General features: G+C 41.0%; 1 protein-coding gene across 1 annotated transcript in view; it reads right to left on the bottom strand.

Moving 5' to 3' along the window:
* Nucleotides 1–1,142: 1,142 nt before the first annotated feature.
* LOC306961864 (activating signal cointegrator 1-like) overlaps nucleotides 1,143–27,421 on the bottom strand; it is a 284,584-nt gene continuing 258,305 nt past the window's right edge. The window contains exon 13 of the mRNA XM_079554797.1: nucleotides 1,143–1,257. Within this exon, the coding sequence (XP_079410923.1) occupies nucleotides 1,193–1,257 (65 nt within the window). The 3' untranslated portion in view covers nucleotides 1,143–1,192. The remainder of the gene's footprint in view (nucleotides 1,258–27,421) is intronic.

Here is a 27,421-nt window from a genome sequence, read left to right on the forward strand (position 1 = left end):
TTTTTGTTGAATCTTCGTCACATTTTTGTCACATTTTTGTCAATTTTTTGTCAAATTTTTGTTGAATTTTTGTTGAATTTTTGTCACATTTTTGTCGAATTTTTGTTGAATTTTTGTCACATTTTTGTCACATTTTTGTTGAATTTTTGTTGAATTTTTGTTGAATTTTTGTCACATTTTTGTCACATTTTTGTTGAATTTTTGTCACATTTTTGTCACATTTTTGTTGAATTTTTGTCACATTTTTGTTGAATTTTTGTCACATTTTTGTTGAATTTTTGTCACATTTTTGTTGAATTTTTGTTGAATTTTTGTCACATTTTTGTTGAATTTTTGTCACATTTTTGTTGAATTTTTGTTGAATTTTTGTTGAATTTTTGTCACATTTTTGTTGAAGTTTTGTCACATTTTTGTTGAATTTTTGTCACATTTTTGTTGAATTTTTGTCACATTTTTTTTGAGTTTTTGTTGAGTTTTTGTTGAGTTTTTGTCACATTTTTGTTGAGTTTTTGTTGAATTTTTGTTGAATTTTTGTCACGTTTTTGTTAAATTTTTATCACATTTTTGTTGAATTTTTGTTGAGTTTTTGTTGAGTTTTTGTTGAATTTTTGTAATATTTTTGTTGAATTTTTGTTGAATTTTTGTCACATTTTTGTTGAATTTTTGTCACATTTTTGTCACATTTTTGTCACATTTTTGTTGAATTTTTAATTACTTTTTCCATCATTTTTTGTCCGTGTTTCTCTCATGTTTTCATCCTCTCTTTCTCGCTATTTCGATGCTTTTCTTTTTAGCTTTTAGATTAGGGTAAAGCTCGGTTGAGGCGGGACCGGTGGCCCCGGAGCCAGTGGCCCCTCTGTGCTCATATGGCCAGTCCGCCCCTGGTCAGACACCAACATGACTCGTCTAGGATGAATCATAAAGGAGGATCTCGCCTCCCTCTTGGACGCCATCTTGAAAATTCGACCTTTCCAGTGGTCAGATTTTGGTCGACTTTCAGTATGTTAATAAGCTCACCTGATACTACAGAAAACCACTGAAAAACCTTTTGTAGGGGTCAAACCATATAAGCAGCCGGCTCGCTCGGATCAGGTGGGGTTAAATCTCTCCTCTTGTTTATCTCAGCTCGTCACACCACCCTCTCCTCCGTGTCCTCCGTGTCCTCCATGACTGTGGTCGTCCTCGGCCTCGGTCAGAAGGCGGCGGTCGGTCGGAGCCCCTTCTTGGCCCCCTGATGGTAGTGACTCTCCATTTTCCCTGTGGACAGAGAGAGAGAGAGAGAGAGAGGGGAAAGGATGAATCGAGGGCCCATCAAAGGGACAGGGTGACCTTTCGCGGAGCCGGGGGCCCCGCTGATTGGAGGCACCGGGGGGGGGGGGGGGGGGGGCGCACACACACGAGCCGCTAAAGGCCAAGATCAACCGCATTTACACGGGCCGCACATCACACACTTTATACTTCGTTTGACGGGCTCCGGTGCACAGTGTTCGTGCGGTTAATCGATTCATCTGTGGCTGTGAAATGTGCACGGTGTTATTTACAAACATGAAGCTAAAGAGACGGAGACATCTGGAGGAAAAGTAAAGCTCTTACGGTGTGTCTAAAACCCCCCAGTTGGACGCAAACGACTTGAACTGAGGAAATGTTTCTTGTTTTGAGCGGTTTTCACTCATTTAGACACTTTTCCTGATCGGACCGAGTTTGCTTTGCTTGTTTGAGGACATTTCAGACCAGTTCTAGGGTAAATCTCGCTTGAAATAAGAAAGTAAAATTGTCAATGAGATAAGACCAGTTTTCTTTCCCCATTGGCAAAGAAAATGACCTGAAATAAGGACGAAATGTATCGAAACGAGTCAGAAACATCTCAGAACAAGTGAAATAATCTGGGACAAATGCCCAACAACTTCTTAACTAGTCAGAACAACAAAAATGTGGATTATTGTGCTCAAACTGAGATGTTTATACTGATATAGGTAATTACTTTTTGCGCCGCTATCACTTTATCACTTTATATCACTTTACTTTACACGCCTACACATCTGTAAATACAATCCCGCTGTTTTCAAATTGTTGTCTTACCAGATGTCACTTTTCATTTGATCTTATTTATTTAATATTCTTAATACATTCCCCCATAGCCTTATAGTTGAAAGCTTTTTATCTTAACCTCTTAACTCCCGCCTGAACCGAGAGGATCTTTTTCCTCACGGCATCAGATTTTCTTTCCATCATTTTTTTGTTGGGTATTCAACTCATTTTTATCACATTTTTGTCATTTTTTTGTCAAATTTTTATTATATTTTTGTATTTTTTTTGTAACATTTTGTCACTTTTTTGTCATATTTTTGTCATTTTTTCCGGCAATTTTTTGTCAATTTCTCGTGATATTTTTGTGACATTTTTGCCACTTTTTCTTCAATTTTTCGTCACTTTTTTGTCACTTTTTTATCACATTTTTATCACATTTTTATTACATTTTTGTCATTTTTTTGGTCATTTTTCATCAATTTTTCGTCACTTTTTTTGTCACATTTCCATCATTGTTTTCGTCTCAGTTTTGTTGCTATTCTCTCACCTTTTTTCCAGAAGCTTTTGGATTGGGGTGAAGCCGAACTGGAGAAACTGTGCTCGGTTCAGGCGGGAGTTAAGGGGTTGATTCTGTGTGACAAAGTGTTTTATTTCGCACGTTTGCGCCGAGAAAACCTCCTCGTTTGTGAACCTGTTCTCAAACCACGGCAGTAAAAGCCGCTCTGGTCGTAAAGGCGGCTTCACGTCGTTACGGCTTTACTGGCGTGACCTCCCCCTCCCGGTGCAGCTCAAGGGTTTGCCTCTTTCTGTGAGCTGCATTTCTGGATACTTTTGCTCGTCTTTACCGTGTCTTTGTGGAGGTTTGGTGGATCGTTTACTTTGAGAGTCCAAAACGGTGCTGAAGAAGCAGCTTTCGAAGGTAAACAAAGTGCTAGCTTATCGGCTAAACCCATGTGAGGCCTGAACCAGAGCAGCCGCCCCGGACTCACACCTGAACACGTCGCTGTTCGCTCGTACAATGACAATAAAGCACTTACTTACTCAGTGCAGAGGAATCATTATTTCTGAGAAGCTCCAGGAGAAACCGACCGACTACGACAAGGGCTGCAACGATTAATCCAAGGGTGTGGTTTTTGTTACTATTCGTGGGGACACGTTACTGAAGCTCTGTTGCAACCTGAAAATATGAATATCTCAAACATTCACGAATATTTGACCAGTCAACACGAAACAGAAAGTGTCGTGGTGCCGCTCGCCGTTAAAGGCTGCGTAACATTTTGGACTATACTGTTGTCATCAATACAAAACATGCTCCTCATGACCAGCTCAACACAGGAAATGAGGCTTTACTGTTGTGGGTGATCAAAGAATGGATTTGGATGAGAACCTAAAACCTGTTCAAATCTCAAATTCTACTGATTTTAGTCACATCTCCAGGAGACGAGCCGGAGACGGACCCACTCTCGTCAGCTACAGTTATGTCTTAGGGAAGCTGAGCCGCTCACAGAAGAAGCACAGCATTTTAAGTAAGGGATAATTCAGTCGGTGCTTTATTTTATGACCAGCGTTCTATACATTATCCCGCTTATTATTCGGCCATTTGCCAACTGAACACACACAACATAAACTTCGTACACTTTTATGAAGGTCGAAAGGTTTATTTAATGACTTCCACGACAAAAGTTTGCGCGTTGCTCGGCTAGCAGCTAGCCTAGCTACTTAGCTGAAGGTGCAGTTGGAGGAGGTGGTGAATCTCTGGGTAAGTTGAAAGTCAGACTCACGATTCCCCGACTTCTCTCTCAGTGACGGGACAGATAGTGTCGCTGCTACGTACGTGCGGAGTGATATGAAAACACCAACTCAGAGGAACTTTATCAGGAAATAATGACCGGGAGAACGTTGGGAAATCACATTCAAATCAACGGAGCTTCTGCTTACGCTGTGAAGAGCCGGATAATAAGTACATTTATGAGGTGTTTGTCAATGGTGAAAATATCTGTCATAGAAAAGGAAAAGTCTCTGGCACACTGTACTGTACACTTGCAACACCAGTGTTCCTTTATTAATGCAGTGGCTTCGTCAGGCAACGGAGATGTTTCCTTTTCTATGTGTGGCCTCGACGCCTTCTCTTACGCACCTGCTTTAAACAAAGAGATGTGCGAAGTTCTGTCATAAAACAAATGTTTGTATTTGTGTTTTCTTTATTGGGTATGATTCTCTGCGCTGTGGCTTTAAGTCTTTGTGAAAGATCACACAATGTGAAGATCTGCACATGAACTTATTTTCACGATTGATCGCTCAGCTGTGAACGGTGCATGAACATTTTATTTTTTCCATTTGTTTAATCACATGAAGCTAAAGTGGCATCGCTTGAGGACGTGTTGGAGGAAACTTAAAGTGAATGTTTGTTGGAAGCGGTAATTAATTTTCTGATTGGACGAGACACCGACGGATATTTATGACATTTTCAATGTACAAAACACTACAGACCCTAAATCCATCCATCCATTTTCTTAAGCTTTATCCGGGGGCAGCGTCTCAGCAGAGATGCCCAAACTTCCCGATCCACACACACCTCCTCCAGCTGTTCTGACCCCGAGGCCACACCTCCTCCAGCTGTTCTGACCCCGAGGCCACACCTCCTCCAGCTGTTCTGACCCCGAGGCCACACCTCCTCCAGCTGTTCTGACCCCGAGGCCACACCTCCTCCAGCTGTTCTGACCCCGAGGCCACACCAGGCCAGCTCGGAGACATAGTCCCACCAGCGTGTCCTGGGTCCACGAGGCCTTGTCCCACTAGGACATGCCTGGAACACCTCCCGCGGGAGGCGACCAGGAGGTATCCGGAACAGATGCCCGAGCCACCTCAGCTGCTCCTTTCGACGTGAAGGAGCAGCGACTCTACTCCGAGCTCCTCCCGGGTAACTGAGCTCCTCCCCCCCAGCCACCCTGCGAAGGAAACTCATTTCGGCCGCTTGTATTCGCGATCTTGTCCTTTCGGTCATGACCCAAATCTCATGACCACAGGTGAGGATCACATGACCATAGGTGAGGATCACATGACCATAGGTGAGGATCACATGACCACAGGTGAGGGCGGGGTCGACTCAGCTCCCTCTTCACCACGACAGACCGATACAGCGACCGCATCACTGCTGACGCCGCACCGATCCGTCTGTCGATCTCACACAAACCCTAACTCTAAAAACAAAAACAATATCCATGTCATTACTGCTGTATTTGAGTCTGTGTTTACGAGAAAACGTCGACTATTTCAATGATCGCTTCGTTGTTTGGGCCCGTTAGCCTACTAGCTTCTCCTTCGTGATTCCATTAGTGTGTATTGGTTGCTCCGGTCCGGTGGCAGGAAAGTTGTAATCGTGGTTTTCTGGTCAGAGGTTAAAAGGCTCCACAGCTGAGCGTGTGTTTCCCAGAGTGACTGAACCTGCGTGTTTTGCGAGTCGCTCGGGGGCAAAGTCCAGAGCGGCAGCTGCTCCGGAGCCAACGCCGGCGAGAGCATGTGACGAGTGGGGGAGGACGACCTCTGACCCCCCAGGGAGGGAGAGTTCAACTTCAGTCAAACACAGCGGCTTTTAGAGGAGCCGAGGCACGAGCAGAAAGTCACAATTCATGTTTGTGAAGCTCAAATACTCGACTTCAAACACACAAACGCCGACGGTCGGAGCGTGTTTCATTTCTTAACCTCTTACCACCCGCCAAAACCAAAGGCACTCTCTGCTCTTTGCCACTGTCCTCACTTTGGATTTCCCTTAGGTGTTTTTGTCACTTTTTATGCCACTTTTGTTACATTTTTTTTCCTGGATTTTTGTCATTTTTTTCCTGGATTTTTGTCACTTTTTTCCTGATTTTTTGTCACTTTTTTGATGGATTTTTGTCACTTTTTTGATGGATTTTTGTCACTTTTTTGATGGATTTTTGTCACTTTTTTCCTGGATTTTTGTCATTTTTTTCCTGGATTTTTGTCACTTTTTTCATGGATTTTTGTCACTTTTTTCATGGATTTTTGTCACTTTTTTCATGGATTTTTGTCACTTTTTTCATGGATTTTTGTCACTTTTTTCATGGATTTTTGTCACTTTTTTCCTGGATTTTTGTCACTTTTTTCCTGGATTTTTGACACTTTTTTCCTGGATTTTTGACACTTTTTTTCTGGATTTTTGACACTTTTTTCCTGGATTTTTGTCACTTTTTTCATGGATTTTTGTCACTTTTTTCCTGGATTTTTGTCACTTTTTTCATGGATTTTTGTCACTTTTTTCATGGATTTTTGTCACTTTTTTCATGGATTTTTGTCACTTTTTTCATGGATTTTTGTCACTTTTTTCATGGATTTTTGTCACTTTTTTCATGGATTTTTGTCACTTTTTTCATGGATTTTTGTCACTTTTTTCATGGATTTTTGTCACTTTTTTCATGGATTTTTGTCACTTTTTTCCTGGATTTTTGTCACTTTTTTCCTGGATTTTTGTCACTTTTTTCCTGGATTTTTGTCATTTTTTTCCTGGATTTTTGTCACTTTTTTCCTGATTTTTGTCACTTTTTTCCTGGATTTTTGTCACTTTTTTCTGGATTTTTGTCACTTTTTTGCTGGATTTTTGTCACTTTTTTCCTGGATTTTTGTCACTTTTTTCCTGGATTTTTGTCACTTTTTTCCTGGATTTTTGTCACTTTTTTCCTGGATTTTTGTCACTTTTTTCCTGGATTTTTGTCACTTTTTTCCTGGATTTTTGTCACTTTTTTCCTGGATTTTTGTCACTTTTTTCCTGGATTTTTGACACTTTTTTCCTGGATTTTTGACACTTTTTTCCTGGATTTTTGACACTTTTTTCCTGGATTTTTGACACTTTTTTCCTGGATTTTTGTCACTTTTTTCCAGGATTTTTGTCACTTTTTTTCTGGATTTTTGTCACTTTTTTCTGGATTTTTGTCACTTTTTTCCTGGATTTTTGTCACTTTTTTGATGGATTTTTGTCACTTTTTTCCTGGATTTTTGTCACTTTTTTCCTGGATTTTTGCCATTTTTGTCAATTTACATCCTCATTTTCTTCTTGTTTTTTGCCTCTGTTTTGAAGAAGCTTTTAGATTTGGAGAATTTGGAGAACAGGAGAAAACATGTTCAGGTGGGAGTTAAGAGGTTAATCGAGGACTCGGGGGAAGTTTAAATATTCACAAACAAAATTGAAACAACAGCCAACTTTTGCGCACAAATTCAGCCAAGTTTAAAGTTTCCATAATGGAACATTGACGACATTTAAAGTTGTCCATTTAAAGCATTTGTCACATTAGACATCATGTTCTTAATATGTGCTTTGAAATTCAAGTTAGAACTCAGTGTGACCCCAAGATATTTAAAATCAGACACAGTGTCGATTTTGTCACCCTTAATGTAACTCTTGCCCCTAGTGGCCATAAGTGCAACTGCGGGTGTCGATTTTTTAACTTATTAATGGTCTTGGAGAGTAAATACGCTGACAGGAAAGGCAAAGGGACAGAGGGATATTGTTCATCCAATTACACAATGGAAATATATTTAATACTGTTTAAAGTGACTCTCGTCTGCAGTTAGCTTAGCGTGCTAGCATGTTAGCTTCTTCTTCGTGATCCTATTAGTGTGTATTGGTGGCTCCGGTCCAGTGGCAGCCAAGTTGCACCATAAACACTTATATTCCCCCCAGAGGGACCACGGAAAGGATTTATTAAGGTAAACACGTTACTTAGAACGGCTTTAAGTGATAAAATGAAATTGGCCACTGCTGGAGGGGCCACAATAACAGGATTATGGATCAGACCAAGGGCGGAACTTCCTGAAGGACTGGTGTGGACATGTCCCACCAACTTTGACCGGGCAGGGACAGTCCCCACCAATATTCTGAACCCATTTTTCTACTTTCGAAAAATCGACCATCCCTATTGCTGGAGAGGCCAAAATAACAGGATTATAGATCAGACATTTGGAAAAATTGGCCCAGAATATCGGTCACAGTTATCGGCTGTGTATATTGGCATCAGCTGCTAAAACAGACTTGTCCAGAATCACACGATGCGAACACTGATCGTTGCCGGTTTCTGAGAGCCCCAAACCTGTGGCTGAGGTGAGCTCTGATCCACCCGCACAGACAGATCCTCGCTCGACTGTCTGAACACGCCTGTGCTGCCGTTAAGAATGTGGAGCGTGTTAATCCGTCTGCGTCCCGCGGCACACCTGGAACGGCCGCCCCATTATCGCCGCCGATAAGGATCTGAGCAAACACGGCAACTCCCTCAGAGCAGGACTGACGGCTCGACACCAACAGGCCTTTGTGCATCGCCTTCTGACGGACGTGGGCTGGAAATGCCCCAAACACACACACTCTACAGACTACAGACTCTGCAGACTCTGCAGACTCTGCAGACTCTCCAGACTCTACAGACTCTGCAGACTCTACAGACTCTACAGACTCTACAGACTCTGCAGACTCTACAGAAAATCCAGGAAAAAAAGTGACAAAAATCCAGGGAAAAAGTGACAAAAATCCATCAAAAAAGTGACAAAAATCCAGCAAAAAAGTGACAAAAATCCAGGAAAAAAGTGACAAAAATCCAGGAAAAAAGTGACAAAAATCCAGGAAAAAAGTGACAAAAATCCAGGAAAAAAGTGACAAAAATCCAGGAAAAAAGTGACAAAAATCCAGGAAAAAAGTGACAAAAATCCATCAAAAAAGTGACAAAAATTCAGGAAAAAAGTGACAAAAATCCATCAAAAAAGTGACAAAAATCCAGGAAAAAAGTGACAAAAATCCAGGAAAAAAGTGACAAAAATCCAGGAAAAAAGTGACAAAAATCCAGGAAAAAAGTGACAAAAATCCAGGAAAAAAGTGACAAAAATCCAGGAAAAAAGTGACAAAAATCCAGGAAAAAAGTGACAAAAATCCAGGAAAAAAGTGACAAAAATCCATCAAAAAAGTGACAAAAATTCAGGAAAAAAGTGACAAAAATCCATCAAAAAAGTGACAAAAATTCAGGAAAAAAGTGACAAAAATCCATCAAAAAAGTGACAAAAATTCAGGAAAAAAGTGACAAAAATCCAGGAAAAAAGTGACAAAAATCCAGGAAAAAAGTGACAAAAAGTCAGGAAAAAAGTGACAAAAATTCAGGAAAAAAGTGACAGAAATCCAGGAAAAAAGTGACAAAAATCCATCAAAAAAGTGACAAAAATCCAGCAAAAAAGTGACAAAAATCCAGGAAAAAAGTGACAAAAATCCAGGAAAAAAGTGACAAAAATTCAGGAAAAAAGTGACAAAAATTCAGGAAAAAAGTGACAAAAATCCAGGAAAAAAGTGACAAAAATCCATCAAAAAAGTGACAAAAATCCATCAAAAAAGTGACAAAAATCCAGGAAAAAAGTGACAAAAATCCAGGAAAAAAGTGACAAAAATCCATCAAAAAAGTGACAAAAATCCAGCAAAAAAGTGACAAAAATCCAGGAAAAAAGTGACAAAAATCCAGGAAAAAAGTGATAAAAATCCATCAAAAAAGTGACAAAAATTCAGGAAAAAAGTGACAAAAATCCATCAAAAAAGTGACAAAAATTCAGGAAAAAAGTGACAAAAATCCAGGAAAAAAGTGACAAAAATCCAGGAAAAAAGTGACAAAAAGTCAGGAAAAAAGTGACAAAAATTCAGGAAAAAAGTGACAGAAATCCAGGAAAAAAGTGACAAAAATCCATCAAAAAAGTGACAAAAATCCAGCAAAAAAGTGACAAAAATCCAGGAAAAAAGTGACAAAAATCCAGGAAAAAAGTGACAAAAATCCAGGAAAAAAGCGACAAAAATTCAGGAAAAAAGTGACAAAAATCCATGAAAAAAGTGACAAAAATCCAGGAAAAAAAGACAAAAATCCGGGAAAAAAGTGACAAAAATCCAGGGAAACCAAACATGATCGTATAATGTCTGGTTTACAGCGTGAATGATAATGAAAGAGAGAGCAGAGTGAAGGTGAGAGAGCCGTGACTTATTTACAGTTATTGTTCTGAAAATCAGCCGAGCCCAGTTAAGGGAAAAACTACTGAAAAAGGACGTTCCACTTTATTAAGCAGATCATCATTTTCAAGCAATAAGGGAAAGAAAAAGGATCTCCCTGAAATAGTTGAATGCCTCGGTCTAGATATGAACACCTTCGATACTTCATGAAAGATGAAGCGTAATCATCGTACTGTACACTCGGGTTTGTGCAGATAAAGGCACAGTGAGGACGGTTTCTGCCAGACAAACACATCAGATTAATAGAACAGCAGCTACAAAGCTCTGGAGTCTCCCGAACATCAAGGTGTAGGATCCTCCTTCTATCCGGCCTCCCCTAAACGGTTCATTGAAGCTGATGAACAGAAATACATGAGGACTCATTTTCAAACAGTCTTGTTCACTGATGAGGCCGTGTGACCCTGGATGGTCAGATGGATGAAGTAGTGAATAGTTGATGAACGGCCGCCATGTCCCAACAAGGCTGTGACGTCAGTAAGGAGGGGGCAGAGTCATGGGGAGAGAGCTGGTCGGCCCCTCTAGGATCCCTGAAGGTGTGAAAATGACCTCTCTCTGACTGACCACTGTCTTCTATGGTACAAAAAGAAGAGCTTTTCTCTAACAAAATCATCTTCATACATGACAACGCACCATGTCCTGCTGTAAACCGGGGTCGGCGTCGAGTCGGGCCAAACACCAAGGGCTGAACCTTAACATTTAAGCTTCAGGTAAATCACTTTTTTCTGCAAATGCCAAAGTTTTTATATCAGTGGTTCCTACTGATGTCGGGCCCCAACGTTACCCTCGGATGACCGGCCCAAATAACCCAAATTAAACCTTTATTTGTCATATATCGTACAAAACATTGTGTTTTCCCACACACATTTTCATTGAACAAGCAGTAGATATGCCTTTAGCATTCCATGCAGTTTCAGATGGAAAACATTGAAAAAAAGTTCCCTATAGACTCGCGACCCACTTTTGGGTCCCGACCCACCAGTTGAGAATCATTGTTTTACGTTACATACTGTAGGACCAAGTGGGATATTCTCCCTGGGCATTTTAATACTTTACTTTAATACTGACACTATTTCTTGCATGTTTGGAGCACTGTAAAAGGAATTTGATCTCTTATTTGCATAATAATGTTGCTCAAAATCATCTTGAGGGCCAGAGGTTCTGTGCAGGAGGGCCGGATTTGGCTCCCGGGCCTGACGTTGCCGACCTCTGCTTTAAAGGAACTGTACTGATTCTATTGTCCTCCTTTAGTATACTGTATTGTGAACTCAGATATTTGTATGAAAACCACGGCTATGAACTTGTCCCTGTGAAGAGTTGGGATATAAAATGTATGAATAAAGAGCTTGGATTCATAAAAAAAGGATCTGTTTTCATTGAGCGGCTCTTCTAAATGAAGCCTGCTCCGTGTAGCCGGCGCTGGCTTGGACGGTGCAGGCGTGTAACTGCTGACAGCGTGTCCCAGAGGCGGCACTAGCTGAAGAGGAAAGAATGCTCCCGGAGGCTCCAGCCAGTGCTCCGCTGGCCTGTCATCACCCTCTGGACGGGCTGTGCCGAGTAAACAGGCTGTCGGGGAGATTTGCTCAGGGTTTCCAGGCCGATGCGCGGGGCTGCCAGGAGTGTGGAAACTCCTCGGGAATGTTGGGTCTGAGCGCTGCCAGGAGGGATTTCACCGGCCCGGCTTTACCGGAGAGCGTCGTCACGGCCGGTCCGGAGCTCCACTCATTTCCTCCAGGTTTGGGTTCTACGGCTGAAGAGCTCCGATCGGACTTTTCTGGATTATGTTGGGCCATAGGAGGAAAAGAAACAATGTCCTCCACATTTGAAATAGGGATGAACTGATACACACTGGCATCAGCTCCAAATATCCCAGGGCTGGACGACATGGAGGAAAAAATAATCACGGTTTTCTATCTTATATTGATAAATCTCGATTATTTCATCATGAGATTAAATACATGAAGCTGATTCATGAACATAAACAGGCCTTTAATATAAAGCTCATCTCCAACAGAAACAAAGATCTTTAACCGTCTCGTCCAAACACCAAAGCTAACTGCTGTTTCTGCCAGAATCTTTAGAGAAACTCAACTTTTCACTCTTTTTACCCATTTTCTGGCTAAATCAAAGCGTATTTATCACATAGAAAAAAGGTCAAGTCTAAATCGGGTCCATGTGGATGTTTATTCACAGCAGATTGTTCAGGAGAAGCGAAAAAAACGGCAGTCATAGCGTTAGCATTAGCACGATGCTAACATGAAGCATGGTAAAATGGTAAATGGTCTCAACTTATAAAATCGATTATAATTTTTTTTTTTTTTAAATTTTTTTTTTCACCTTTTTTTTTTCTAATTTTTAATTTTTGGATTTTTGTCACTTTTTTGATGGATTTTTGACATTTTTTTGATGGATTTTTGTCACTTTTTTGATGGATTTTTGTCACTTTTTTGATGGATTTTTGTCACTTTTTTGATGGATTTTTGACATTTTTTTGATGGATTTTTGTCACTTTTTTGATGGATTTTTGTCTTTTTTGATGGATTTTTGTCACTTTTTTTGATGGATTTTTGTCACTTTTTTGATGGATTTTTGTCACTTTTTTGATGGATTTTTTTAAAGGCAACAAATAATCGTTTGAATAATCGTGATTTCAATTATGACAAAAATAATCGTGATTATTATTTTTTCAATAATCGAGCAGCCCTATTTTGAGCCCACCAAAGTAAAAGCACCGTCTCATGCGTGAGGTTCACACAGCAGCAGGTCCATATTTGGTTTATTTGGTGAGAGTTGTGTTTCTAAAGCAGTGAGAGCCAAACAAGTATCGGATATTTGCAACTGCGATATGATTTTTTTCAAGTATCGGCTCCGATATCTCACAGTCGATCACTGGATCAGCTGAAAGTGGAAGCCTGTCATTCTCACAGCTGCCTGCAGATGGAGCTCCAGGTGAAACTATAACCAGCCTCTCATTCCTTTCTCTTTCCATTACATTTTTCACCTCCCGAGCCCGAGCTGCTCCTCACACATGACCTTCTGTGAAAGTCAAAGTGTGTGCTCAGCCGAGGTGTGGAAACTCCTCTGGAATGTGTAGAATGAAGGCGCTCAAAGGACTTCACTGTCGAGTTACAACCGCTGCAGTCGAGCGTCCATCACGCCACACGCTTATCTGCTGCGGAACATACGTGTGAAAGTAGCTCCACACCCGACTCGCTCAGCGGCGGCTTCTCTGCGGAGCTAATGGTGTGAAGAACAGAGGAGCCTGAGGAAGCTCCATGTTCTTATCGCTGCTGTAATCGGCTTGTTGCACAATGTGGCTACGCTAGTTCCTCTGAGCTGAAGCTGTGGGCGCTAGCACTTCCTGTTCGTGTTCATTTCCATTAAGATGAGCTCAGACCGGTGAGTTCCTGTAGAAATATTTCCATAGAGGAGACGTTTATGTTTGTGAGGATCAGGCAGTTTGTCTTGAAGCTACAGGCTAATTTAAACTCTTAACTCCCGCCTGAACCGAGAGGATCTTTTTTCTCACGTCATCACATTTTTTTTCCCATCATTTTTTTGTTGGGAATTCAACTCATTTATGTAACTTTTTTGTCATTTTTTTGTCACATTTTTTTTTATTATTTTTTCATCCATTTTTTATCAAATTTTTGTCCTTTTTTGTCACATTTTTGTCACATTTTTGTCCTTTTTTGTCCTTTTTTGTCATTTTTTTGTCACTTTTTTGTCACATTTTTGTCACATTTTTGTCACATTTTTGTCATTTTTTGTCATTTTTTTGTCACATTTTTGTCATTTTTTGTCAAATTTTTGTCAAATTTTTTCACTTTTTTTCACTTTTTGGTCACTTTTTTTTTTCTTTTCATTTTTTCGTCAATTTGTCACATTTTTGCCATTTTTTTTAAATCGCATTTTTATCACATTTTTATCAATTTTTCATCAATTTTTCGTCCCTTTTTTGTCAATTTTTTATCACATTTTTGTAATTTTCTTGTCATATTTTTACCATTTTTTAAATCACATTTTTGTCATTTTTCGTCAATTTTTTGTCAATTTCTTGTGACATTTTTCACTTTTCATTTTCCACATTTCCATCATTGTTTTCGTCGAGAAAATGTGCTCGCTTCCGGCGGTTAATGCATTACACAACTATATATTTTTTCATAGCATGTTAGCCTTTAGCTTCAAGACAAACTATCAATCCTTTATGATCACAGGCGTCTCCTCTGAACTCGCTACATCATGATTTGAACACAGTAAATGATCGTCGACCGGGAACTCACCGCCCACAACATCATCTTTTGAAAATATGATTATTATTCCAGGAAAAGAAAACAGGAAGTACCAGCGCTCACACCTTCAGGTCAGAGGAACTAGCGTAGCCACACCGTGAAACCAGCCAATACTCTCCGATATCGCGAACTCGGATCGTACGGAGGCACCGATCCGCTTTTTTGAGCTCCCGATCCGATATTTTGACACTTCATCTGGCTGAAACCGATCCGATACCGACCCGATACAGTCTTTTTGTATTATTATATTTTTATATAATATCTATCATTACATATTATAGACTATGGATATTACAAGAGACAGACATTTTAGGCAAGAGGTTTAGGCTTTAGCTTAGAATTTTAAATGAGTTTTCAGAAGCAGGTGTTAGCGGCAGGTTAACGTTAGTCGACAAATGAATGTATTTCCTCCTGTGTGAGTGGATGTTGTTCTATGTTGTGATTGATTGTACAGTTTCTGTGATTTTATTTTGGCAGCCTCTGAATGCTGTTTTGAAACGTGTCGTGTAAACTCATGAGGGCACTTACTCATGTGCAAGACACAATAATGAGAATAAATCAAATCAAATAAATCAAATCCGCCTCCGCACTATAAAAAGTGAATATCAAGCATTGGCTTAAATGAGTTGAATTGAGGAAATGTTTCTTGTTTTGAGCGGTTTTCACTCATTTAGACACTTTTCCTGATCGGACCGAGTTTGCTTTGCTTGTTTGAGGACATTTCAGACCAGTTCTAGGGTAAATCTCGCTTGAAATAAGAAAGTAAAACTGCCAATGAGATAAGACCAATTTTCTTTCCCCATTGGCAAAGAAAATGACCTGAAATAAGGACGAAATGTATCGAAACGAGTCAGAAACATCTCAGAACAAGTGAAATAATCTGGGACAAATGCCCAACAACTTCTTAACCAGTCAGAACAACTAAAATGTGGATTATTGTGCTCAAACTGAGATGTTTATACTGATCTAGTTCATTACTTTTTGCAGCTTAGCAACAGTATGAGGGCTGTGAATCTGCGGTCCTGGATCTGCAGCTCCAGTCTGTCACTGTGTCGCTGCGGTAAACCTGCAGGTGGCGCTGCAGATCCAGGACCGCAGATTCCTGTCCAGTCATCAAATCCGATCCAATCTGAAAAATCTAAAAAGCCTGATCGGTACGTCCCTAATGGAGAGTAACGTTGGCTCAGAGCTATGACAATGGCCGTTTTGGGGCGGGGTTTTGCGAAAGATCAAGTGGGCAGATAAGAACCAACCCGCCCATACACAGCGTAGGTGGAAAAAGCTCCTGTGACTGGGACGGGCTTTACACTGCGCTCCAAATTATTATACAAATTGTATTTCAGTGCCATAAAGGTGAAAAAAAAAGTTTTTCTATGAAACTCTTGGATGGCGTTGTGGGGCCACGTCCTGCTGTAAAGAAAAACCTCTGCATCACTGGCTGCTATGGGCATAAAAGGAGAGAAACTCATGATGTGGACCCCCTCCTCCCCTGACCTCAGCCCTATTGAGAACCTTTCATCCAAACAGCAGCTCTGGGAGGCTATACGAGCGATCGCTGTTATTGTTTACTTCCGCAATTTTCGCCGGATGTTTTGGTGAATGGTCGGCAGCTGATGCAGACAGGTCTCTAACTCGGTTTTATAAAATGATAGATCTGTTACAGCGCAAGAGAAGCAATGCTCTGTTTATGGACATTTTTTTTGCTGATTATAGGATTTTTTTTTTTTGATCAAGGTCTTTTTATTGTTTTGTTTTTTTTAACATACTTTGATACATTTAAACAATAAAAACAAACAAAAAGTCCCCCCCTCCCACCCCTGCTATACCGGATCAAAACGATACATACAAATTTGTACATTACAGTGCTTTGCAACTTAAATAAGTTTGTCAGCAGATATACTTTCAAAATATTGCATAAATGGCAACCATTGCTCATAAAATTTACCAGTATGACCTTTAAGGGTGTATCTGATCTTTTCCAAATGTATATGGCCCATAACCTCTCTCATCCAGTGGCCATATGTTGGAGGGCATGGATCTTTCCATTTGCACAAAATAAGTCTTCGAGCTAACAATGAACAAAAGGCAATCATATTTATTTGACGCTTCTCAAAAGGAGCGTCTACGGATATTGCTCCAAACAAAGCAGTCAGAGGACAGGGGCGTACTAATTTCCCACAAATGCTGGAAAAAGCTTCAAAGATAGAAAGCCAATAACCACAAAGTCTTGGGCAAGTCCAAAATGTGTGAAAAAGTGTAGCAGGTGTTTGTCCGCAACGGTTGCATGAAGGATCCAGGTCAGGCTTGATTTTGGACAGCTTGTCTTTAGACCAGTGCAGTCGGTGCACCACTTTAAACTGCACAACTGCATGTCTAAGTGAAACCGAAGAGGAATGAATGTTCTGTATGACTTTTTGCCACACTGAGTCTGGTAAAGTGTCATTCAAATCAGTTTCCCATTTCCTTTTAAGATCCTCCAGGTTGGTCTCATGGTAAGAAGAAAGCAGAGAGTAGATCCTACTTAAAACCTTTTTGGTGTCTGTCCGAAAGTCCAAAAGTTCATCCACCAGTGAACGAGAGGGACACATAGGGAAACAATCAGAATTAGACCGAACAAAATTTCTCAGTTGCAGATACCTAAAAAATTGTGACTTGTAAATATCAAATTTTTCCACCAGCTGTTCAAAGGAACCAAAAATGTTATCTATGTATAAATTGTACAAATTTTGTACTCCTTTCCCAGCCCATGTATTAAAAACCTCATCAGTCATTGAAGGGATAAACATGTGGTTCCTTGAAACAGGTGCCGAGAACAATAGCTTTGTAAGCTTAAAGGACCGCCTGCATTGGTTCCAAATTTTAACAGTGTGTATGACAACTGGATTAGAAGAATAAGATGAAATAGACTGTTTGAAAGGTAGTTCAGAACAAATCAGTGCACCAGGAGAGCTCGATGTAATTGAGTCTCTCTCTAAAATAACCCAGCTAGGTACTGCGACATCTCTTCTTAGCCAGTACAGCACAGCTCTACAGTTAGCTGCCCAGTAATAGTACATGAAATTAGGCAATGACATGCCACCTAAATTGCGAGGTAACTGTAATATTTTCTTGCCAATTCTTGGAGGTTTTTTATTCCATATAAAGGAAGATATCTGGCCATACAAATTAGAAAAAAAAGATTTTGAAAGAAAAATGGGTAGACTTTGGAACAGGTAAAGAAACTTAGGCAAAATAACCATTTTAACAGAGTTAACTCTTCCCCCCAAGGAAAGAGGTAACAGTTCCCATCGAGCCAAGTCTTGTTTAAGATTTGATAACAGCGGCAAAAAATTGTTCTTATACAGGTCTTTATAATTACGTGTTACCCATATACCAAGGTACTTTAACTTTTTAGGATTGCTCTTAAATGGGATTGTTTCAGAAAGATTTCCTTCCAGCGACGTTAGGGGCATCATCTCACTTTTTTGGAGATTGACTTTATAGCCAGATAGCTTCCCAAATTTGTCAAGCATACTTAACAATGCAGGAATACTGGACAGAGGGTTTGAAATAAACAGTAGCGCGTCATCAGCATAAAGAGAGATTTTATGCTCGGAGCCCACACGCATTATTCCCTTTATGTCCAAACTTTGCCGTACTGCTATAGCCAATGGTTCAATTGCAACTACAAAGAGAAGCGGCGAAAGGGGGCATCCCTGCCTTGTGCCTCGGTGCAGTTGAAAATATGATGATATGTTATTGTTGGTACGAACAGCTGCTAATGGAGAAGAGTAAAGTAGCCTTATCCATGAAAGAAATTTAGAACCAAATTTGAACATATCCAGGACTCTAAAAAGATAATCCCACTCCACCCGGTCAAAGGCTTTTTCGGCATCTAAAGAGACAATCACCTCATTATCTTGACCGGGTGGAGTGGGGGCATACAGAATATTAAACAATCGCCTGATATTAAAAAAGGATTGCCGATTTTTTACAAACCCTGTCTGATCAGGTGAAATAATAGTAGGAATTACTCGTTCAAGGCGCTTTGCCAGTACCTTCGCTAATATTTTAGTATCTGTATTTAAAAGTGACACTGGTCGATAGGAGCTACAGTTTAGAGGATTTTTATCCTTTTTAAGTAACAGAGTGATAACCGCTTGACGCATGGACACCGGGAGCACTGATGCACTCAAGGATTCTGTGAAGACCGACAACAGTAGTGGAGATAACAGGTCTGCAAATTTCTTTAAAAAGTCAGCTGAAAAGCCATCAGGCCCTGGAGATTTACCGCTTTGCATGTCTTTTATTGCCAAGCTAATCTCAGCTGCTGAAATATCCCTCTCCAAATCAGTGACCAGGTCAGAGTTTACCACAGGAAGATCAATATCTTTGAAGAAAGTTTCAAAATCAGAGGCCTTTGGTGCAGACTCACAGGAGTATAGGGATTGGTAAAACTTGCTAAAACATGTATTAATTTCTCCATTATCGGAACATTTAATGCCTTGATCATTGTTAATTGACGGAATGGTTTGATGCGCAGACCTCTGACGCAGTTGATGTGCGAGCAGACGCCCCGCCTTCTCTCCGTGCTCATAATACCCAGATTTTAGTTTTGAAATCAAATATTCAGCCTGCTGTGTAGATAAAGTATTATACTCAGTTTGCAATGAAACACGTTTCTTAGCTAATTCTGGTGAAGGGGTGTGACAAAGTTCCCTGTCCAACAATAAAATTGCTTCGTTCAGCTGTTTTAGTCGTGTCAAGTTTTCCTTCTTTTGGTGAGCACAGTATGAGATGATTTGACCTCTCAGGTAGGCTTTTAGAGATTCCCAGATAGAACAGAATGACATGCCCGGGGTTTGGTTAACCTCAAGAAAGAAACTTATTTCAGTATTAATAAACTTAACAAAATTCTCGTCTGATAGAAGCAAGGAGTTAAATCGCCAGGGGCGAAATACGGATTGTGTGTCCGGAATTAACATTTTCATACATAACGGAGCATGATCTGAAATAACCATGGCTCCATAGTCACACTCCTCCACAAGATGTAAGATTCGATTGTCAATGAAAAAATAGTCAATACGAGAATACGTCATGTGGACAGAGGAATAAAAAGAATATGCTCTTACATCAGGATTCCGGCAGCGCCATACATCAGCAACTCCATATACCCTTAAAAAAGATTTTATAGATTGGGCAGACCTAGTAAGGGTCACTTTACCAAGTGCGCTTCGATCTAAAGATGAAAGGACACAATTAACATCCCCGCCAATTAGAATACTATGTGTTGACATATTTGGTATCGTTGAGAAAAAATTATTGAAGAAGTCACAATCATCCCAGTTTGGTGCATAGACCGAGGCTAAAATGACTGGGAGTGTATGTAGTTTCCCCACCACTATTACAAAACGCCCGGCGGAGTCAGTATGCACACTTGATGCAGTGAACTGCACATGTCTGCCAATCATAATGGCCACCCCTCTTGATCTAGTTTGGAAATTAGATTGAAACACCTGACCAGCCCACTTTTTATTCAGACTTGCAGCATCTGTAGAGCACACATGTGTCTCCTGCAGAAATGCTATGTCTGTATTGAGCTGTTTCAGATGCGATGTAATTTTTTTGTACTTTAAGGAATGGTTGAGGGATTTCACATTCCAACTCACACAGTTGACAGGACACCCATGGGGATGTCTGATCTTTTTCGTACTAGCCATTTTACAAGCACCCTACATGGTACATAGTGCACACAAACCATTCAAAGAAAGATCCGGTATAGCTAACCCACTCTCCTAACAGAACCTGGAGACAAAAAAACAAAAGAAGAAACAAAGAAAAACAATTAAATCCTGAACTAAAACAAATCCACACATTATAGTGCTTGTATTGAGTGATACTGCTTCAACTAGTAGGGCTCCCGATGAGCCCAAAACGTAGAAAATCAAACAACAAGAAGACAAGTAATATGAGCAAAATAATATTATATAGGCTGAGCAAAAGACAAAAAGACCATAATATGGGTCTGCAGTGGACAACCTGCGCGATCTAATAATGCAATAAACCCTAGATGGGATGATCAAAGTAGATGCGCTTCAAAGAATAACATAATACCTAATAGGTAAGTATATACTACCTGAGAAGTTTGTAAATAGGCTCCAGGACTACAGTCATTGTTCATCCGTTGCAACCATTACCCTCATGGTTGCGTCAGGGATGATCTTCTCTTTTACATACGCCATGGCAACACCCGGGTCAGTGAACTCCACATCCATCTCCCCGTGCGTGATACGGAGACGTGCAGGAAAAAGTAATCCATAACGCACTCCCTCTCTGCCGCGAAGGATCCTCTTCACGCCTGTAAACGCCGCTCGAGCCCGGGCCACGCTGGAGGTGTAGTCAGGAACAATGGTAACCGGTGCATCCTTGTAGCTTAGTGGGCCTAGGGTACGAGCGCGGCGCAAAACCTCGACACCGTCTTGATAATAGTGTAGCTTAGCCACGATTACTCGCGGCCTGCCACCCGTCTTCTTTTGGCCAGGTGTGCGATGTGAGCGATCCACCATCGGCTCTTTGCCGAGTTGTAGCACTTCCTTTAGCATCGAAGCTACCGCAGTAGTTGTGCTGGCTTCCGTCTCTGCGACTCCGAGAATGCGAATGTTACATCTCCTCATACGACCCTCCATGTCTTCACATTTATCCCTCAGACCCTTCACCTCAGCTTTCAGCTCTGCCATTGAGTCTCGCAGGACGACCACCTCGTCTGACCATGCGGACAGGCCCTCCTCCATGTCGTTAACTCTGACATTCACCTGGTCCATGTCCGAACGGAGCGCGGCTGTATTGTTGATTAAAGTCGTCTTCACTGACTGAATTTCGACCTTAAGCATGTTGAAGTCCTCTGCGAGAGCCTCTTTCATCTCTTTCTTTATTACAGCTGAGATATCAGCTTTGAGAGCGAGAAGTACTTCTTCCTTCAGATCCGCCATCATGTCGGTTTTCTGCGAGGGAGGAGCCGAGTTACTCGCGGTCTTGAGGGAACTCTGGTCCGAGGCAGCGCTGGGCCTATCTCCGGATGGTCCAGTGTACTTGTATTTGCGAAGTTTTGAAGTCATTTCGGAGATTTTACGACGCCAAAATCACGAGTGTCCAAAACAAACCCGAATAAGCCAAACTTTTTGCCGAAATCACTGATGAAAATACTCAATTAGGTAGGCATCTCGGGAGCCCTCGCTAAACACGTCTTACTCCTTCGCCGCCATAGCAGAACTCCCGATTATAGGATTTTAATAAAATGTTTATCAAATATGAAAATGTAAAATGCCGACCACTGCCAACGGATGTGACGACATTGCGATCGCTCGTATTCTGACGTCCTGCAAACAAATCCAAGCAGAAACTCTCCAAAAACTCACAAGTTTAACCTCTTAACTCCCGCCTGAACCGAGAGGATCTTTCGCCTAACGTCATCAGATTTTTTTTTTCAGCATTTTTTTGTTGGGTTTTCAACTCATTATTGTAACTTTTTTGTCATTTTTTCGCCAAGTTTTTTAATCACATTTTCGTCACATTTTGGTCACATTTTTATCATATTTTCGTCATTTTTTCTCAATTTCTTGTGACATTTTTGTGACATTTTTGCCACTTTTTCATCAATTTTTCGTCACTTTTTTGTCAATGTTTTCTCACCTTTTTCTCACATTTCCATCATTGTTTTCGTCTCAGTTTTGTTGCTATTTTCCCAGCTTTTTTCCAGAAGCTTTTGGATTGGGGTAAAAACTGTGCTCGGTTCAGGTGGGAGTTAAGGGTTTAATCGATGTAAGAATTTTCAAGCTGCTCAAAGAAGACGTTTTTGATTTCAGTAAATATGTTTCCCAACACAGATATTTATCTCTTTTCTGCCTACGACACACGTTACAGATCATTATCACAGTTACCTATGACCAAAGACATGAGCACAGCTGGTGTTTCTCCCAGACTCCAGCTAATAAAGGCCGGTTATTTCACAGAATACAAACACAATAGTCTTAAAGCTCATTCGTGTGAGTGCGAGAGCGAGAGAGCGAGAGAGAGCGAGAGAGAGTGAGAGAGAGCGAGAGCCGGTCGGGTTAATGGCCTCGCTGCTGAGCCGTCGCATTTCAGAGCAGGTCGTGTGCTCGCCTGGAGAGGGAAGTGAAAAGCACTTATGGAGGCTATGGGGGTGGGTGGAAATGAGACAGCAGAGATGAGAGGCGCTACACCCGGGCCGGGCCCATCGATCGGCGCACATCATTTCCCATCGATTGCTGCAGTGTTTGGAGATGTGCTGGAGAAAGGTTTATTGGCCACAGGCTGCAGCTGGAGGAGGAGGCCATAAAGCAAGCACGGGTCGACCGCAGAGGCCCACAGCTCCGACGGCGACGGCGGGGGGAAACACGGAGCCTGAGGGGACGGGGGGGAGGACGGGCGCACTGCCGGGGGGGGGGGAGGCGGGTGATGTCACGGCATAGCAACAGCCTGGCAACAGAGAACGTACCACTGCATCTATGTACGGTATGAAAACTCTAAATCTGTGCCGTTACTGCCTCACCAGAGCACACGGTCAGGGGGAGAACAGGCAGAGGACAGGAAGGCTCCCATAGAGCAGAGGTCACATTAACCCAAAACTCTCCGTCATTTACGACATATTTTTTACTTTGACGGAAAATTTCAAAGGCCGTCCGTCATTTTGAAGGATTGAATATCTAACCTTAATGAAAATAAAGACGCAGTTCTGCTGTTTTTCAGAACGCGGGGCTCTCTCTCTCTAAAGTTTCACTCTGCGTCTTGTCTTGGATGAGCTCTTACTGCCTCGCTAACTAACTTTCCTTTTTTATTCCATTTACATCCACATATTCACTCAGAAGCACTCACTCTCTTACTTTTACTGTCCCACGCGTTAATAGAGAAATAGGTCGCAGAGCTTTTCAGTTCAAAGCTCCCTCTGATTGGAATAGTTTACCTTTATCCATTCGTTCTTTAACATTGTTTGGTTTGTTTAGAGCCTCCTTATTTTCTCACCTAAAAACACCTTGTTTATGTCTTTAAGTGTATTTGTAATTTTGTACTTTTACCTCATTTCTTGGAATTGTTTTCTATTGTTTTCTTTTGACTATATTTCTGTTGTTGTTTTTTATTTATTTATTTTTATTTATTTATTTTTTGTAAATTTTGTCTAAGTATTTTGGAGGGGTTTGGGAGGACTATGGAGCAAGTTTGTTTTGTCTGTGTGACTGTCCTAATGTGTGTCCTGTCTTTTACTGTGTAACTAGTGTTTTGTGTTAATGGACCCCCTCGCAAACGAGATGGAACATCTCAAGGGGCATTCCATAAATAAACTTACTAAATAAACTTACTTTCCTGACCCGGGCGCTAACAACAACACGGGGAAGAAAACCACGATGCAAACGCGTTAAAGGCTAATAACATCCTTCCCATGTGGAGCCGCTCTTCTCAATCAATCAATCAATCAATCAATCAAAGTTTATTTGTATAGCACCTTACAACAACACAAGGAAGACCAAAGTGCTTCACAGAGAAGATAAAACAATATTAAAAAATCAATCAATCAAACAAGTGCGATCTAAGTCTTAAAAGCTAGTTTGAAAAGATGTGTCTTCAATCTAGACTTAAAGAGGGACGGCTCAGTGAGAACACGCAGACTGAGGGGCGGCTGCTCCACAACCCTGAAAGAACGATCGCCCCACTGTTTGTACCGGGACCTGGGCACGTCCAGAACCATTTGATCGGCAGACCGGAGAGCTAAAATGAAAATGTTGAAATCAATCCGAAAACGAACCGGGAGCCAGTGCAGGGAGGAGAGGACGGGAGTGATGTGGCTGAGTCTGGATGAACCGGTGAGAAGACGGGCTGCTGCTTCTGCACTAACTGTAACCGGTTCTCAGGTAAGTCTCAGGACGAGCTTGTCTATGTCCCCCCCCCTCTCTTTCCCTCCCCATGTGGTAGCGACGGCCTGTAGTGCAGTGATGGAACTGGTAAACATTGTCCCGTTCACCCACCGTCTCTTACATTCCGTTAAAATTTTAAAAATGCAAATAATAAGCTCCACTTTACATTTGTCTGAGCGTAATCTGAGCCTTGATGTTGATGAGCAGTGACTCTGAAAGTCGCACCAGTTTATGCACATTTCTGTTGCAAAATGTACCGTGACTGTTCAGATCAGGTTTAGTTTAGCTCCATTTATCCTGCAATCTCACATTTTCACTAACAGAAATAATATGCAGCCTATATACAGTGGGGAAAAAAAGTATTTGGCCAAAATCCAATAGAAAGTCTATGGGGAGCTGACCAAATACTTTTTTCCCCACTGTATATGTACATTTATTTAAAAAAAAAAAAAAAAACACTTATGAGAGATTAATTCATGAAGGATAAAAATAATACACTCATACATAACACACAAGTCTTCACAGTGAGTCTTGTCAATACAATTAACATCAGCGCACACAAAGCACGTCTAATATGTACTGCTCAAAAGAGAGTCAGTGTCAGAGCAGCAGGTCATAAGATCTTCTGTTTTTGGCCCAGATGACTTTGCTCTCATTAGCTGCTCATTGTTCATACAGGATTTCTCCAGATTGAAGAGCAGCATCAGCAGCACTAATGCAACGGTCAAGCCAGGACGTCAGTGTTAATGTCGTCGACTAGAATATTTAGTCTTAATTTTAGTCAAAGTGATATTTTTGTGACTAAAACTGGACTAAAACTAAATGAAAAGTTTCTCATGAGACTAAAACTGTGACTAAAATGTCCAGATATTTGAGTCGACTAAAATGAGACTAAATAAAAATGAAAAGGAGAGACTAAAATCATCCAAACTTGTATTGAGCGTCTGAAAGAGCCTCAGATCATGTTTAAAGGATCAGCTCTGAGCTTTGTTCATGTGGAGCAGAAACATGAAGCAGAGGAACAACATTAAATATGATTATAATCAATATTATCAATGCAAAGTCCACTCAATTAGTCTTAAATTTAGTCGACTAAAACTAGACTAAAATTGAAACGTTTTTTTTTCGACTAAATCTCGATTTACATTACATTACATTTTAGTCAAAAGACTCAAACTAAAATAAAACATGTTGTCAAAATGAACACTGGTTTATGCTTCACTTAAACACTGTCTGATGGAAGTAGCAATTTACTGGACAATAAAAGCATTCAATGTATTTCAATCAATATACATTTCGAAAACTGGTTATTGTATAAAACTAATAGGTAAATAAAATTGTTTTACTTCAGCTGGTAAATTAAACAATGTTAAAGGGACTAAACGAACATGTTTCCAGCCATGTCCTCATGTGTAGAATGAGCTCAGACCTGTTCACCACAACTGCCTCTGAAATCCTGCACTGTCACTCAGGAAGGTGTTAATCAGGGTCTGAAGCGCCGTCATGCACGAGCTTAATATAGAAGCGGAGGAAAAACACCATATTTGGGTGAAAGCGTCATCACGGGGCCCCTTAGCAGGACACGTGGATGTCAAATCTGTCAATATTTATGAATGAAAACCCGCGGGAAAGACGGCCTTTCTACTTCCGGGTCGCCCCCACCTCGCAGACAAAACATCATCAAATAAACATCATCATTTTTATATCTGACATGAAAACTAAGATGTAAAGGGAGGAAAACAGATACAAATCTCCACTTCCACCACTGCGGGAAACATCAATACTTTCACCTAAAGTGTCTCGCCTTAAGAAAAGTTCCTGATTCACGACATCTTTCACAGCCGTTCGATTCCCTCTAAGTGTTGCTTTTCAGAAACTGCATTTCCGTCGGCGAGCGTTTTGCGGGGCTGCAGAGTGAACGTGGCCTGAAGCGCTTTATTTACACATCCCTCCCCTGCGCATCCGCCGCTCGCATCACAACGTCTTATTGCGAATGTATCACACGGTCCTCTGCAGATCCACGCGAGTCTTTATTAGGCGGAGTATGAGTCCGCGCTGACCTGCTCCCTGACACCAATAACACCTGCACCCCCTCCTGCCCGCAATAATAATCACAGCAGTAATTGGCAGGTCTCCGCTCCTCTCGGCCCACGATCCCGGACTCCCGCCTTATTACCGCCGGGTCCCCGAGCAGCGCCATAATAAGCCGCACATACACACGCATGTTTCCACGACGCACACGCATGTTTCCACGACGCACTCCGGAGGAAATGACTCCTGCAGATGACGACACGAACGGGAGAGTTACAGCCGTGGACTGCAAAAAGTGCCCGACTAAAAACAAGGGAATAAATCTTAAAATAAGACGTTTTGTTTTGTTTTAAGGAAAAGATTCTGCCAATGGGGTCAGCATTTTATTCTTGCTGAGAATTCTTATTTCTAGAATATTTTTCTCATCATAAAACAAGAAAGAAACACTAAATTTAAGCAAATAAAAAGCTAGAATTCAGCTAAATGTCCTCAGAAAATGGAATAATTTAAGGAAAACATTCTTATTTAGTGAAAAATTGTGGATATTTTACTTAAATGTTGCTTGATTTAAGTAAAATGTTCTAAATTTCACACATTTTTGAGTAAAATGTTCTTAATAAATACTAATATTTAAGTAAAGTATTGCCCGGAGACCCGCCTCCATGATGTGGAGCCAGGCTGATGGTCAGAATCACCTGCTGGAGGATTCACCTATTGTACATGTTTTTAGTGGCAGACATGGGGAGAACATGCTCCACACAGAAAGGCCCCGTCCTGGTGGGAATCAAACCCGGGACCTTCGAGCTGTGAAGCTGAGGCTCTAACCGCTGTGCCACCGAGCCGCCCACTTTAAAGAATGGAATGTTTTATCTCTCTGAGAGAATCAGTTCTTACATTAACAGTTGTTGATCTTAGTTTTTATTAAAATAAGAACAAATATTCTTTGTCTAAAACTGAAGAAGATTCAAAAAGTTTTTCTTTCTTGTTACAAGAAAAATCAGCATGTTTTTAGCAAATTTATCTGAACAAGAAATGGCCAGATTTTGTTTCCTAAAATCAGCTACATCCTACAATCAGCTACGTTTGTAGCTTCAGTTTCCAGGGGAAACTGAAGCTACAAACGTAGTTTT

The sequence above is a fragment of the Gobius niger genome, assembly GCF_951799975.1.
Source record: "Gobius niger genome assembly, chromosome: 4".
Taxonomy (NCBI): domain Eukaryota; kingdom Metazoa; phylum Chordata; class Actinopteri; order Gobiiformes; family Gobiidae; genus Gobius; species Gobius niger.